The sequence below is a fragment of the Natator depressus genome, chromosome 1, assembly GCF_965152275.1.
Source record: "Natator depressus isolate rNatDep1 chromosome 1, rNatDep2.hap1, whole genome shotgun sequence".
Lineage (NCBI taxonomy): Eukaryota > Metazoa > Chordata > Testudines > Cheloniidae > Natator > Natator depressus.
In genome coordinates this window covers 157,602,633-157,620,280 of record NC_134234.1, presented here as the reverse complement: position 1 = coordinate 157,620,280, position 17,648 = coordinate 157,602,633, and the positions used below count along the sequence as shown (strand labels likewise).

The window sequence follows — 17,648 nt, the reverse complement described above, 5'->3', positions numbered from 1 at the left end:
GATATCACATTACTCTGGTCATTTCTGCAGTGATCAGGAAAATTAGTCCTCTCCTTCGTACCGATCAGTGTGTCACTTTTGGCAAAAAATAAACTGGACCGTGGAAGATGTTTGAGACTATAATACTAGCAGGTGTAATAAGATTCACACTAGTCTTTGCAACCCATTTACAACAATCTGCAATTCTTGGTATTCAAAAACTGTATATCCTAGACTACAGATCCAATGAAGAATTAATAATCTGGATTTTCCCTCCCTTTCAGGGAAAAATACCTTTTCACTTTCAAAGATAGCCCTTTGCCAAGACAATTGACATCCAGAACTTCCAAAGCATTCAATCAATCTGTGAAATACTACAGGCATGAAAGTGCATGCTGTCCCTGGTGATCTCCATCAACGCTGTTCTAATAAGTCAACAAGGAATGTTTGAAGGATGGTGTGTGCTGGTTTGTCACTATTTCCTGGACCTCTTTATGGTGAGGAAATGTATCAAATTCCTCTGGAATATAGCTGACACACTGATAAACCAGCTCTAGCCAAAACCATAGGCAAATTCACTTGTATGTGAATATCAAAGAAGCGTTGAGTGTTAGTATGCGTTCAAACTAATTCACTCGTATGCCAATAGAGATCAAAGGGGGGAGGCTGATTTGTATTGTTTTCATCTGTCTATATCCTGTAATTTGCTATTACATTACTTCTACATTATGTATATCCTGCAATTAAATAACCCCAGATCAAAGGTGTGTTAATGAAGAGTGTATTCAGGTGTTAGAACTTCATGAAAACTTATGGAATGCTAGGTGTATTGTTCTCATTATCTATTCAAAGGAAGGCCCATGTGGGTACAAAAGCTGTCAGCTAGCATTCTGTGTGAAGAAGATATAAAAGATGGATTCTAGAAAAGATCCTTCAACTCTGGACTGTTTTGGATTCCAACGGAGTGGAAATACTGAGCGAGTGGACAGAGATCCCCAGAGTTATATTGGGTAACCCTGAAAGACTTTTGGAGACTAGCAGATTACCACATCTCTGCTATCATTTTGGATTTACAAATGTAGACTCACCTGTTAGTGTATTTTACCTATTTTAACCTCTCAATAACTCTCATTTCTTTTTCTTAGCTAATAAACCTTTAGTTATTTTACTAGAGAAATTGGCTGTCAGCATTGTCTTTGGTGTGAGATTGAGACTATCCATTGACCTGGGGTAAGTGACTGACCCTTTGGGGTTGGGAGTAACCTAATGAGATGTTTGGTATAGCGACCAGTATCACAAAATCCACCTGTCTGGATGATAAGATATGCTGGAGAGCCTAAAGGGGCTGTCCATGACTCCATGGTAGGACTGTTCTAGAGATCCAGGAATACACATTTGTTACTGGCTTGGTGAAATCTAATTATAGAACATACCATCAGTTTCAGGTGTCTGCCCTGTTTTCTGAGAGTTTGACCTGAGATTGGCACTCTCGGTTGTGAGCCACTCCAGACAGCATGACAATATCATCATCTCTATACTCTCATCTGTGTTTATGTTAAAAGAAGTTGTGTAGATATTATTATTCAAATGTATTGTTTGTATTATTGTAGGACCTACGAGCCGCAGTCATGGTCCCAGGCCCCATTGTGCTAGACCTTTACAAACACAGAACACACACAGATGTTAAAAATTGTCCCTACTGCTCGCACAGTAAAGAAGATATGTTTAAGCCCCGTAAAGATCTCAGATCAGATAGAAAAGGCTTTGACCAAATCTTTTGCAGAAGTAAATATGTATGTATTTCCTTAAAACATTCAACCATTGACCAATTTAAAATAAATACAATAACTGCAGCATACGGTACCTTGAGAATTAGTCCAGGGATTCTTCATCCTTCTTCTTGGCCAATCTTGGGGTTTGCTAGCAGATACTCACAGTATTTCTCCTTCGTTATTCATTCCTTGTCCTTACCCAAAGAACGTTCTCACCACATTCTTCACTGTTGAACTATAAGTAGTGTCAAGGTTCTGCCTTTTCATCTGTTTTTTAACTCTCCTAAATAAACCTTACCCATCTATATTGACATTCCAGTTACAAGAATATGCAATTGAATTTCAATATCCAGTAAAAAAAAACTATTTTATCAGGAACAGGGAGGTAACAAACCAACCTTTGTAACTCTGCTTTGGATCAAAAAGAATTGCTTTTAGTTCTTACTTTTAACAGTGAGGTACATGGACTTGCTGACGTCCGCTCCCACATCATTGCTGACCTTGCAGAGGTAGTATCCACTGTCTTCCTCCAGTACATGCTTAATCAACAAGGAGCCATTTGTGAGAAGCTGGATACGGCCATTCAAGGCAATGGGCTGGAACTGGGGGACCCCAGCACCTACAGCAGAACCCAAAAGATTAATCAGAAAGGAAGAGGTGGGGAAAGAAGAATTTGTTTAAAAGGCAGCAACCACAGCTGCCTATTATTACAGGCTAAAGTCAATTAAAATGAAATGTTGCTTTCTGGCATTATAACCATCTACAGAACAAGCTGAATGCCTGTTGCCAAAACTAAAGTCATTCAATGGAAAGGAAAAAAAGTCTTATCTTATCAATTATAACTGTAGTTACAATTTACTACAAGGTAGGGGGTGGAGGCAGAGGGAAAAAGGAGTAAGAGGGAGAGAAAGCTTTGCAGAGAGCTCCTGGGTAAAAAGCCACATTTGTTGTACATTTAGTGGCTGATAAATTATTCAAAATTACAGCTGAACAGCCACAAAGTCTACATTCCTTATGCATATACCAAATGAATTCCTTATGATCATGAGGGATATCTATTGTAGTAAACATGGAATGCTCAAGGGACTTTAAGGACCTTGTTCACTAAACTCATGGTAGCATGTGGACAAGCACATCAGTGAATATTTCCTGCTACAACTGACAGTTTGATCACACATAATCTCTGACTCACTGTGTTCTGGGACAGCATTCAGATTGATGCAAGAACACATCTAACTGCAGGTGCAGTTTGCCATAAAAGAACTATAGTTGGTACACAACTCACTCAAAACATGCACTGGTCACTTTTCTATCAACAGTGAAATGAGGCATTGAACCAAATACAACTCTGGTGTAACTGCACTGCAGTCAAGGGAGCTCAGCAGGGACGAATTTATCTCATTGATCTCTTTTAGGAGGGAATGCTGAGATGGAGTTGTTGATATTCATCTCCTTAAGAAAATCCTCACTTCTCAAGGTTAGATTTACAGTATTGTATAATACCCTCCTGCATGTGTCGATCAAATTCAGTTCATTTCAGATATATTTATTATTTGCTAATGGGTATCCCTTTCTAATACTGTAGTACATATTCTCATAGGGCCAGCTTGAGGCCTACGCTGCACTTAAATCCCACTCTTTTGCGCTATTTTGATTCCATTCACCAGTATTGTAGTGTTATTCCCCGAATTGTGGCATCTGGGGTGGCCCAGTATTGAGGTGTGCATGTAAGTGGAGGACAGCTTTGCAGCCCCACACTGACTTGCGCAGAGCATTCCTGAGCTGGACATCAGGCAAAATAGGGAGTATGATGCTCTTAGATAATTGTTACTTTTTAAATTGTTTTTATGGCTTCTAGCTACCACAGTGATGGGTGAATTTTATATGCATTAGATTAGATTAGACTGAGTACTGTAATATACTGGGATATCTAATAACGGACACCAAACATTCTACTACCAGAATCAGTTATGCAAACAGAAGCCAGCTTAATAATAATTTTTGGACTGAAACAACCATCTAAAGATAAATCTATGATACCTGCAAATATGTAGACACTCTTTGGCATGAGTAGGAGCAATGAAACCAAATTAAAATGCAATGTACAATTTAAAGGATTTCAATCTGTTAATTTTCTCAGTCAGAGCTGCAAAGAATTTAATAAGGTGTGAACAAAGCTGTTAAACTTTTAAAAACAAAAACAAAACCCAAAGTGGGCACAACCCCCCGTGAGCAGATATGGAAACTGCTGTAAGCTGCATAAATAGCTCTGTGATGTTTCACTCTATATTCTTTATGAAAATATGCTTATGATATGGATATGACATAACTGAGATATACTTTATGCAAGATGGCTCATGTGAGATATCATTGGAAAGGTTACGATTTACTTAATGTGATTATCCAATTTGTATGCCTGTATCATTTCTGTATCTGAAGTTAGGAATATTGACTATGTATCTGCATTTCAAATGTGTTACTTTGGGTGTCACCCCCAACTATCCCTTCAGGTACAACAGTGGAAAAGCCAGACATGGCTGATGGCCCATTAACAAAGACAATGGACTTTGAAAGAGCTTAGTCTTCCTGTGGATGCTCCAGACAGCCTACGAGTAATGGCTGCCACAGCCCTGCAGAGACATGGGTCTGAGTCATCTGGTACTAGACCCACCCCTCGGAATGCCAGTGTTCCTCCATTGGGAGACAAAGGGTTCCTGCCATACACAAGAGCTATATAAGGCAGGGGAGTGACATCACCGTGGTTCTCCTTTGCCTCCTCACCCAAAGAGAGACTGAAAAATACCCGGAAGCAAGTACTGAACTGAGGGGATAAGGGATAAACCCAGGCTGGGAGGGCATCCAGTCTGTGAGTGGAAATACCAGAAGTCTCAAGCTGCAGGCCAGTGTAGCTGCCTTTCAAGACTTTCTATAATCTACCTGTGACAAGATTTAGGGTGAGAAATTATATTTTGTAACCTGTTTCTTCAGTGAATCAAACTTAGTTTGCATGTTTTATTTTATTTGCTTAGTAATCTACTTTGTTCTGTTTTCTACCCCTTTAACCACTTAAAATCTACCTTTTATAGTTAATAAAATTTGTTTTGTTTATTATTAAACCCAGTTTCTGTAATTTCTAACTGAGGTGGGGGGGGGGAGAAGTTGTGCATATCTTCCTCCACATTGAGGGAGGGGGCGAATTTATGCATACATTTCTCTATAGCACAAGACAATATACCTTTGGATCTGCACTCCAAGGGAGGTGGATACCTGAGTGTTGGGGTAAGTCCCTTAAGCTGAGGCTTTCTAGAGCTGATCTCAGTGTCTGTGTCATTGTGCAGTTGGGTGTGGCCCTGCCTGTGTGTGTGCTAGAGGAGGCTTAATAGCCTGGCTCAGCAAGACAGGTAAAAAGGGTGCCCTGGCTGGCAGAACAAGTGGGCTCAGTGGTATCCCAGCACATCAGGTGGCATCCCGAAGGGGCACAACCCGTCACAGGCTCAATTTAATAACTAGTTTAAAATACAGAATTCAGATCCATCTTATGACTTGGCAGACATGGAGGCTGGTTGAATAGAAATGAAAAATCTACTTGGTTAGGCCCATATGCTTCATTTTTCATGTTAAAAAGGAGGACAGATCTAGAAGGGCATGGGCCATTAGACTTCCTGGAGATGGGTCCACAAGCAGTGTGTACTCTGATACTTCTTCTGACAGACAAATATTTGCTGGAATAACAGAGTCATGCCCCTTAGATCTCAGCCTGTCTGCTCTTCTCCCAGGCTTCCCACACAACAATGGCAGCATGACATTTGTCTTTGCTGCGTTGACATTGGCTAAGCCCCAATGTCATAGTCCCCAGTGGGAAAAACTGCAAAGAGGGATTCACTCTTGCTCATGGCACCACTAAATTTTGGTGCTTTCATGTTAATTTGATAGGGGATTAAGCGACACAGTAGTTGTTCCCTCAACTCCTCCCCACATCCCTATGGCCATACCCTACCCAGCTCTGTGGAGTAGGGCTTATATATAACAGCTGTCAAGGAGAAAAGAGCAAATAGACAGAGTTGGTTAACCTCTCATGTGGCCACTTTTCCCTTCCACCCCTTAGCTGAACACTTTGACTCCCTTCTACCACATAGCCGAGTGAAGCATAATACCCTTCAGTAGCAAAGTTATTGTGCGTGTTTCTGATCTGGAATCCACTGATTCTTGAATCATCATTAAACATCAAGGGTCTTGCTCATGCAAGAGAATAAAGGTCCCATTTCCAATCCCAAATGATTGAGCTGAAGTCGTTTTTGAATGGGTATGGAGAGACTGAATGATTCAGGGGACAACTGATAAGATGCAGTACCTCAAGAGCAGTTGCTTGAATTTGGCCCAAGTCTGTACTGAATATCGTTGCTTCCCTATTCCCACTTCAACATTGGTGGTTTCAGTCCCATTCTAATGCTACAAATGCTCTCCTCACAAAATTCACCAAGAATTGGGTATAGCAACTAAACAACCCTTTGTTTTTATAGGTACTCCTTCTGGAACAGAACAGAACTGAAGTGCGTTTAAAGGGAATCTTGCACTACTATTGTCTATGCTTTGGCACTTATGGTATGTCTACATGGCAACTGGAGGTGTGATTGCAGCATCTGTAGCTCAGGGAATAATTAATTTTCATTTTGGTGGCTGAACTGAAAAAAAAATTCATCTTTGTCCAATTTTTTTTCCATCTAAAATTATTTGACAAATTCAGTCTGAATTCATGAATAGTTTCGGCTCACCAAAAACTGTTCTTCTTTTTTTTTTTTTGCAAATAAACTATTCATCCAAAAAATTTCACTTTGCTTTAGTGTAGATGTACCTGAGCTGGCTTTAATCTAGCTAGCATGGCTACCAATAATAGTGTGGCCATGGCAGCATGGGCTTCAGTGCAGGCTAGCCACATGAGTAAGCACCCAGGGTCCCATGTGGACTTGTACAGTCCACACTGAAGCCTGCGCTGCCACAGCTTCACTACTCCAATACCTGAGCTAGCTAGATTTAAGTTAGCTAGGGTAACTCTACATGTGCAGCAATGACACACCTGACCACAGATAGACATACCCTTTGATATTGTGTTGATAGATTCCTTGGAACACCTTAGAGAGATTACATAGATATTTGTATTGTTGATAGAGGATGCAAATTTCCATTGCTATCAATTTAGCTTCCATTTAGATAGTTGATTACAATATAATCTTTATATGATCATAGTGCCTAGAAGCCCAAATCAGGATCAGGTCTCACAGTGTTAGGTGTTCTACAAACACAGACAAGGACAAGGGCCCTGTTCCAAAGGTCTGACAGTCTAATTTGGGAGGCAGCAGGGGGCATTATCAGAGAAATCACATGGATATATTTTTCAATGGGGTTCTCTTATATAACTTTCTGTACATGAATTTGATATCCATCAACATTAATTACTGTAAGCATTGGGCTGAGTAAGCCTAAAAGAAAATGGAATGAGAAAATACTATGGGGAAAGAGAAAGCTATAACAACGCATGAATACAACATTTGGAATATTAAAATCTAACATATGTGCAAATTTAAGCTTCTCTAATCCTAAAAGAGCTTACTTTTGGGACTGGCAGTTACATGGAAGATTACCTAGGCAGATGCACTGAACTTGGTAACATTATAGGATAATGTCTGCACAGATCTTCAACTGTATTAGTCACATTAATGATGTTTCTCTTTTCCTACTTCTTGTTCTTGAATGAACCGACTTTCTTGTGGTTAGTGCATGGGAAATAGCTACACTTCATGAATTTGTGTGTGTCTTGGCAGTGCAAAGCCCAGGTGTCTGTGCACAGATGCTCTCTTGTTGTTGTATTCAAAATTCTGTGGGTAATTTTGGTGCTCATAGAAAGTGAGTGAAGGACTAATGGCACTGGTGAGAGACAGGCACAATCTGGGAAAGTGTCTACATGTAGCTATGCAAAGGCATCTCACTCCGGACTTGCAAAACACCAGCTATTCCAGGCCAAAGTCCATCTTGAGCAGTGACCGTCAATCATACATTACTGTGTACTGAGTTTTGTGACGTGACTGAATGTTCTTTAGAGACTAGGATAATACCACCTTGCTCATTATTACTTGGGTTTATACACTCATTTTTAGGTCATAAGTCTACAGCAGTGATAAGGTTGTCAAACATTAATCCATTGTGCACAAACACCATTCTGCCTTTCCTTTTGCACTAACTTTAGAAACCTTATATTGGTCATGATGCTAACTGGTTTTCGGATTTGTTGATAATCTGTAAACTCTACATGGCATCTACACACTTGATGGTACCTGTGCACTTTGTTGCTAAAGACCTCCACTACAGTACTTATTTTGGATCATAGTACAAACCTATCACAGTATATAGCATGCCATTTTAAGACAAGATGGACTGTATAGCCTAGAGATCTGTACAACATTTTAATTAAATCTTCTGATGAAATCATGATGTAGTAACAAAATACAGTGTCAGCATAAAAATGTTGTCCATGTCAGCTAGAGCTATTCTGGAGAAAAAAAATTGGAACTTCAAAAATTCAAACATTTTTGACCACTTCTAATGTCATCTAAAACTTCGTTCTGCATGAGAAACCTACTTTATCCAAGATTCAGGAAGAGCTGTGAATGGAAATCATTACAGGATTTTCACTTAGATGTGTAGAACATCATTACAATTAAACTTCTCTTTTCTGCTACTAAAAAAACCCCCTAGTGGTGCTTACATGCTGTTAGCTGGAATCTAGCTAGCCTGATTGGCCTCCCTCTTCAGAATACAAATGGAACACAGAATAATTGTTTTTTCCTTATTACCACCACATGGAAAGTGAAAATAAAAGCACATCGTGAAGTGTTTATATTAATTCCAAATTTTCTTCCATGCACTGGTAAAGCGAAACAGTGCTATTAAACTGAAAAGGACATGTAGTGTTGCCTCAGCTTTTGCCCCAACCGGCACCAAACTTTAGCCAGAAGTCAATTGTTTTTTTGTGGGGTTTTTTTTTGGTCTACATACAACTTGGTGTGATAAGGTATTCTCTTTTATACTGTGGTAAAGTGTGAACATCTAACTAATGTATACAGTACAGTTGCTTTCTGAAATAACACCCGCTTTGACACAAGGTAAGCATTAACAGATAATTGGCTAAAAGACACAATCTAGCAGGCAGCACATTTTAATTAAAAAGCTGTCAATTTCATGTGGTTAGCTGGGGTCAAGTGGGGCCAGTTTTAATGCTCTGTTACATAAGAATAAAATGTTAAAGCATTATGTAAAGCGCATACTGAATTACTGGGTTATGCTAATACTATCTGACCTTTCTTCTTTGCAGAAAAGGTATGATTGGCTGTGTTATCATGGATTTTAAAAGAACAAAACCCAAACCAAGTAGTACCAATGAACCTTGTTCTGAAGGTCACAGCAATCAAAGCAACATTTACCTTCTGCACCCTTCTTCTTGAGACTTTATTCAGAACCTAAAATCACTGTAGACAGTCAAATGCCAACAGAAGAGTGTATACCCATACATGCAGATGCAACACATGAATTTTAATAGTACTACTTTAAATATTGGGAGGACTAAATTGTGATACTCTTAACTCAAATTCACTATTACTCCATGACTAGTGCTATTGAATTACACTGAGTAAGGTGCTACTAAACTGAAGTATGAGTACCAGAATATGGACCCAAATGATTATGAAAGAAGTCATACCTTTTGAGTACTTCCAGACAATGGTGGGTACAGGATAACCCTCTGCAGAACAATTGAGGATTACAGCTTTACCATAAATCCCATCTTGATCACTTGGTTGAACCACAAATCTAGGGGGAACTGAGGGATAAACAAGGAATCATTGAGAAATTGTGCAGCTGAGAAGATAATTCAGAAAATTACTGGCCAACTCTAGGAATTTTAATGGGAATAAAAATTAGAAATGGGCACAAAATTTCACACAAAGCAAAATAAAAAAAAGATAACTTTTCAGAATTCAAATCTAATCGCTAAACTTTTTACTTTTGATTTTTCTTCATTTTAATTTGCACTAATTTAAAGCAGTTTTTTTCATTGAAAATGAAATATATACATATATATAGTGCACCACTGCGTGAGAGATTACAGGGGGAAAAAAAGGTTGAATGGTAAATTCCACTTGGTGTCTCATGTGATCAACCTTAGAATCAGGCTCCTATGATGTCATATCCTCACATGCAGCACGGGAGTGCTAACTGTGGAAGACAGAGGTAGAACGGGTGTCTAGGAACAAGCAATATTTTTTTTTTTACAAACTGCTTCCTTTTTGTATCAAAATAATTATATATGCTGACAGGTTTTAGAAAAAGAGGAAATCAAAGAAAATAAAGCAGAAAAATAGATCTAAATATCATTGAACAAAGTAATATGATAACAAGAATATTAATACCACCTACCTCTTAGAAAGATCACTTTACTTTAAAATGATGCGGTTCAAACCAGTGCCCATCATTCTATAAACAAATGTGGAAATTTTTGGCTGATCTCTACTTCTCTGAGGTCATGCTCAAATGAGAGAGAAATTATCTGCATTACCTGATAGGTATGTGTTGCAGAGGTCACTAGATCTGTTGGTTTTGAGGAACTGACCAGAATGTCATAGACTTGCATAGACATAGACTTCCAAAGGTGACAACCATGATTTATGGGTTTCAGAGTTTGAAGTACTCTGAGCCAAAGGTTCTAAAAAAAAGAAGGCCTCAGGCATATAGGGTCTAATCTAAAAGTCCATTAAAGTCAATGGGAGTCTTTCCATTGACTTCAATGGGCTTTGAATCAGGCCCATAACCACAGAATCATAGAAATGTAAGTCTGGAAGGGACCTCAAGAGGTCGTCTAGCCCAATCCCCTGCACTCATGGCAGGACTAAGTATTATCTAGACCATCCCTGACAGATTTTTGTCTAAGCTGTTCTTAAAAACCTCCAGTGACAGAGATTCCACAGCCCCCCTAGGTAATTTGATTCCAGTGCTTAACTAATGACCACACACTTGGAAAACGGAAGTGTATAAACTATTTGTATCCTTAATATGTAAAAATCTTCTTCTTCTTGTTTTAGTGCCAGACAGAAAATTATGTTAGGTGACTGAACCTGTAAAAGGTGTTTTTATTTAATTTGGTGTATGGCATGCATCAGAAAAACAGTGCAATGGAAGCAAAGCAGAAACAGTAGAATGACCAGTGCTATACCAATGACCTAACATTTCCAGTACAGGTGGCTTAGTGGCTTATGTAATAGTACCATCCATTGCAGGATGAGTTAGCACTTGTTGGAGCAATGTTATTGAGGGCAGACAATCATTTTACAAGTTCCTTTTCTAAATTAAATCCTAAAGTTTTATCAAGGACACTGAAAAATCTAATACAGTGTGAAGCTGTTTATTAACCAAATATGAATAAAGACAATGAGCAGATGACAAGAAATGTCAGTATGTCTTAAATATTACTGCAATAAACCACAGAAGCTAACTGTGACAGAAACAATATCCACCTTTGCACTGAAAAGGCAGGTTCTCATTTATTACTTTGCAATGGAAAGGGCTACTGTATTTATTGTTCATAATTATTCCAGTTTTCCAGAGGATTGCCATGCTGTCAAGCACAAATCAAATATTGCATTAATTCACATGAAAGCTATTCACCAAAACTGCAACCCTAGCAATCATAATCTAGGACAATAGTCCACATTATTCCATTCATTAACATAAAATATTTACATCAGCATATGAAACCAAATTGTTATAAATCCATTTCATCACCAAGCAAATAGGAAAACAGAAAAGGGGATCTGGGGTACTGATTCTCCAAGGCCTTCTAAACCCCCCCACTATTAGGCAGTAACACAAACATACTTGGATTTATAGGGCTCACAGTCTAGTGACATCAGCATGTTTCACCTGGAGAACTGTTAAAGGGAAGCAAATTATCTTCAAGATTTCCCAAAATCAATAAAGAGGTGACCATCCGTAAATTCCTGCATGGAAATAAACTGCTAACATTCTGTAAAACAAATACTTTGCCTGATTCAGGGAACATCCTGGAACACATTTTTGGTAGAAAGATATGGTGCATACAAAGGTGACTGCCTTAGACCTGGAGATAAAAGGCTACAGTTCTGATTAGAGTAGCACCTGCCTCATACAAGGATATGTTGGAGAATGGACATATTTATAATAAAGGAGACATCATTTTAAAACTAATGAGACACTTGAATTTCCTCCAGAATTGGATGGAAATGTGTTGCACTCAGCTTGACCGGGCTTGATAGAGATGGGATCTGAGTCAGTGGATAACGGGTCAATTGAAGAGCATAGGTATTCAGGGATTAAAATCCTAGTAACATTGTCAAAGGTTGAGAATAAAGATGTGTCCAATACAGAATCAGTATCTTTACCCTTGGTTTTCCAAGGGGCAAGATACTATATCACCTAAACATTGTTACTAGAATAATAAATTAACATAGTAGTTTAGTAATTACAAACGACACTCTAAGGGGTGGCCAACCTGTGCCTGAGAAGGAGCCAGAATTTACAAATGTACATCGCCAAAGAGCCACAGTAATACATCAGCAGCCCCCATTAGCTGGCAGCCCCACTGATCAGCACCTCCTCCTCCCTCCCCGTGACTCCCACAGTGTGCAGGAGGCTCTGAGGGGGAGTGGGAGGAGCAAGGGCATGGCAGGCTCGGGGGAGGGGGCGGGAAGGGACAGGGACCCCTTGGAGGAAGGGGTGAAGTGGGGTCAGGGCCTGTGGCAGAGCCAGGGTTGAGCACTCTCTCTCCTCGCCCCCCCCCCCCCCCCGGGAAAGTTGGTGCCTGTAGCTCCAGCCCAATGTTACAATACTGACCCATTTTTGTGAAGTGTTTTGAGATTTACAGATATATTTGTTATCCATGAATCTCAAAACATGACAAAAATGGGTCAGTATCATCACTCCAGTTTTACAGACAGGGTAACTACATCGCAGAGAGCCCATGTCACACACAGGCTTCATATAAATGGTGCTGACCAGTCACAACTTCCGTTGAGCTCAGCACCTCAGAAGATGTCAACTATGAGTTAGAACCTAGCTCTCCTTACTCCCAGTCCTATGCCCAACCTACCAGACTTTGGCGTCTCATCATGATGGGACAGGTGGCTTAGTGACATAGGATTAAAGTCTGACTTCCTGGAATCACTTGTTCATGTCCAGACATGGTCTCGCATTCCTCTTAGAGGGATAAGTTGAGTTTCTTGTACTTTGGGGGTGAATGCCTTTCAGATAGGGCCTCAAAAACCAGGCTCTGGGCTGCTCTTTATGGACACTACAGATTACACTGTACTTCCACAATGTCTGGTTTTGCTCAGATCACCTTAGCCAAAATTTCCCCTCTCAGGAGCAGTATGTTGTACACTAGCTGATTGCCACTTTACCACAACAGTTGTGGTTGCTGTTCAGTGGTGCTATGTACAAAAATAATTTTCCATACCAGCTCAGACAAAATGGTCCATCACAACGAGGACCCTTCCTCAGACTGTAGCCTACCAGGAGCATGACACTTGAGAAGATTTTGAAAAAAACCTGTCAAGGTGTACCTGGCCAGTTGTGCATACAGTGTAGTACATGGGGAGCGGGGGAGAGGAAATCCCAGTCCCATAATGATCAGCTGATGCCCCGAAGCATGGTATGCGATTACTTTTTTTACAAAAAGGAACAATAATTTTGTGAAACGGTTTGTATCCTTCCGGATCAAATGTGTGTATATAATTTATCATTATTAACATACTGCTACTATTATCAAATTTAGTGCCAGATTGACAACTGTGGAAATTGGAGTCTAATATTTTGCTACAGAACAAATACAGCATGAACAGCAGCATAAAAGCTTTCCCACATAGTTCCACAAATACAGAGTGCTTCAAGCCTTACAATTATGAGTAATTCATTTCTATGCCCATTCAAATGCCCATACGAATTCATTTCTATGCCCATTCAAACTTTTGTCTCTCTGTAAAGATTACCTACAAGAATGTCAGTTGGTGCCAGTTGGGCTGGTATCTTTATTGCTATTACTAGATTTCCACTGGACACCAGAAATGTTGCTACAACAAAGCAAAATGACACAGACTTTTACAGTAGTTCAATGATCTTTCATCTACTTATTTTATTTTGTCTTCTAGCCAAGCCAAAGGACTTTCTTCTTCTATGACTGGCATGGGAAGTAACCAGGTGATAAAAAGAAAGGACATCTTCAGTTTCTCTTTTCATAGTGGGTTTTTTTTTGTTTGTTTTTGTTTTTCTCAATCCCTACCTCCTGCAATTTTATTTTCAAATGAGTGACTACTTCAGTGTTACCAACATATTTTTGGAACATATACACACAGGCTGTCATCTTTTGATTTTGACTTTTGATCTAGTTTTGCCCTATAAAGATGATCTCACTTTCCAGTTTCTTCAAGGCATTCATTGGACCTTGGAGAAATCAAGAAAATCTGTCTGGTAAGGACTTCTCCAAGTTGACCAGGCTGATGAGCTTTAGTAAAGTCAACTCTGGGGAGAGAGCCATTAGTCTGGTGCACCTCTCGCTATCGTATTAATGCTTTGGCCTAACCTGCCTACACATCACTTCACAAACACATTCAAAAATCTAATGAGAATATGATGGAGTGATTCCTTTCTGAATATTACCTTTGTTCCAGCAGCTTTGGCTCCTGAGCTTATAAAGGTAGACATTTTACATTGATTTAGCATTGAGTTTCTTTAAGGCTCACTCATTTCCCGCGACCGATGGATCTGTGCTAAGGATTGAGTTGACTAGGTCATCAGCAATAAATTGACAGGCTCAAACTATTTAATGGTTGAAGTCAGAGGCACCTAAAAGGTATTCTCCCTCATGACTAAAAGTTTCAGGCTTTAACAAAGAGAAACAAAGGTTCAGAGAAATCAAAACAGATTGCGGAAGATAAAATTTACTGCCATGGTGACATTTTTTAGACTAGGAAATATTTTACTATCTGCTTGTCTGAAAAAGTCCCAGAAAGTTAGGGAAAGGTCGGTCAGTGATCCAGCTACACACTGTTCACCAGTGTTATATTGATGGACTTGAGCCAAGGTTACTTAAAATAAATGATTACACAACCACTGCTGTTCTTTAATTTAATTTTGCTTTTCATAAACCCGGATATCCTTCCTGAATAAATTTTAAAAACATAGTCTTAGTAGCATGATCAAAGTATGTAGGATGTCAGACTAGGCACTCATAATGGGCCTTTCTGGCCTTAAAAGGCATGAGAGTGTTTTTGATCCCAACTATTGTTAATAGGTTTCAGAGTAGCAGCCGTGTTAGGCTGTATCCACAAAAAGAACAGGAGTACTTGTGGCACCTTAGAGACTAACAAATTTATTTGAGCATAAGCTTTCGTGGGCTACAGCCCACGTCATCGGATGCATAGAATGGAACATATAGTAAGAAGATATATATATGTATATATAATATATATATATATATATATACACACAGAACATGAAAAAGTGGAGTAAGAGGCTAATTAATTAAGATGAGCTATTATTAGCAGGAGAAAAAAACTTTTGTTGTGATAATCAAGATGGCCCATTTAGATAGTTGACAAGAAGATTCCTGGACACTACTGTGCTAATAAGCGATGGTCACATAAACACCACCCTATACCGGAAACCTATTGGCCGCTATACTTACCTACATGCCTCCAGCTTCCATCTAGGACACACCACATGATCCTTTGTCTACAGCCAAGCTCTAAGATACAACCGCATTTGCTCCAATCCCTCAAACAGAGATAAACACCTACAAAATCTCTATCAAGCATTCTTAAAACTACAATGCCCACCTGCTAAAGTGAAAAAACAGATTGTCAGAGCCAGAAGAGTACCCAGAAGTTACTACAGGACAGGTCCAACAAAGAAAATAACAGAATGCCACTAGCTGTCACCTTCAACCCCCAACTAAAACCTCTCCAATGTATCATCCAAGATCTACAACCTATCCTGAAAAATGATCCCTCACTCTCACAGATCTTGGGAGACAGACCACTTTTTGCTTACAGACAGCCCCCCCAACCAGAAGCAAATACTCTCCAGCAACCACACACTACACAACAAAAACACTAATCTAGGAACCTATCTTTGCAACAAAGCCCGATGCCAACTCTGTCCACATATTTATTCAAGTGACACTATCATAGGACCTAATCATATTAGCCACGCAGGGGCTCGTTCAACCTGCACATCTATCAATGTGATATATGCCATCACATGCCAGCAATGCCCCTCTGCCATGTACATTGGCCAAACTGGACAGTCTCTACGCAAAAGAATAAATGGACACAAAGCTGACATCAGGAATCATAACATTCAAAAACCGGTAGGAGAATACTTCAACGTCTCTGGCCACTCAGTAACAGATTTAAAGGTGGCAATTTTGCAACAGAAAAGCTTCAAAAGCAGACTCCAACGAGCAACTGATGAGCTTGAGCTAATATGCAGACGAGGTACCATTAACTTGGGTTTGAACAGAGATTGGGAGTGGCTGGGTCATTACACATATTGAATCTATTTCCCCATGTTAAGCATCCTCACACGTTCTTGTCAACTGTCTAAATGGGCCATCTTGATTATCACTACAAAAGTTTTTTTCTCCTGCTGATAATAGCTCATCTTAACTAATTAGCCTCTTACTTCACTTTTTCATGTTCTCTCTCTCTATATATATATCTTCTTACTATATGTTCCATTCTATGCATCTGATGAAGTGGGCTGTAGCCCACGAAAGCTTATGCTCAAATAAATTTGTTAGTCTCTAAGGTGCCACAAGGACTCCTATCATTAACAGTACATTATACCAGAGAGTAATTCTGAAGACTCCTAACATGAGCTTTTCTAGTGGGTCCCTGGAGTCAGAGGCAAAACAATCCAAGTGATTGCCCCAGAATACAATGTTCCATTTTTACATGGAATATTTGTAGTTTACATTTAGGTCATACTGTCAAAATGATGGAAGAAATTTAAACACCAAAGCAACCACTGATGTATTAATGAATAAGATCATTACACACTGTTTTTTAGCAGAGATGAACAGTTATTAAATTTGGTAATTGGACCTATGGGGTCAATTTAGTGGGTTTAGTGAAACCATTTGCTCTGCAGTTCTAGAAAAGAGATGTTCTTTGGCCAAGTGAGACAATGCATAGCAGTTCATGTTGATCAGGTACGTCAAATGAGAACACTGAATATGATGTGAACCTTTCAAGAATAGCCTTCAACTTCAGTGTAAATACCAACAAGGAAAATAAATGGAGTGTTCAATAATGACAATGACTGTTTGTCTTCCTTTCCTTACTTTTCAATCACAGTCTATATTTGCTACAAAATGTTTTCAAAACGTCAGTGAGTAGACACAGACTCTCTTCCTTTATGGCAGGTTTCAGAGTAGCAGCCGTGTTAGTCTGTATTCGCAAAAAGAAAAGGAGGACTTGTGGCACCTTAGAGACTAACCAATTTATTTGAGCATAAGCTTTCGTGAGCTACAGCTCACTTCATCGGATGCATCAGATGAAGTGAGCTGTAGCTCACGAAAGCTTATGCTCAGATAAATTGGTTAGTCTCTAAGGTGCCACAAGTCCTCCTTTTCTTTTCTTCCTTTATGGAACATTCAAGGCTCTGGAACTCCTCATTGGCTGCTTAACCATCTGTCAATATAAGATAGATCAAGCAAGGACAAAATGAAAGCATATTTCCACTAAATGCATTATGGGGGGATATTAGGTATTTAAAGACCTTATCTCAATTTAAACTCATGATGTGTTCACACAAAAG

The 17,648-nt window shown here is 39.4% G+C and overlaps 1 protein-coding gene across 1 annotated transcript in view; it reads right to left on the bottom strand.

The window, feature by feature from the left end:
• DSCAM (DS cell adhesion molecule) overlaps window positions 1-17,648 on the bottom strand; it is a 607,252-nt gene that overhangs the window by 196,306 nt on the left and 393,298 nt on the right. Inside the window, exons 10-11 of the mRNA XM_074969783.1 lie at window positions 9,502-9,621; window positions 2,197-2,370 (exon numbers count right to left, since the gene is read on the bottom strand). Coding sequence (XP_074825884.1) covers window positions 2,197-2,370; window positions 9,502-9,621 — 294 coding nt within the window. The remainder of the gene's footprint in view (window positions 1-2,196; window positions 2,371-9,501; window positions 9,622-17,648) is intronic.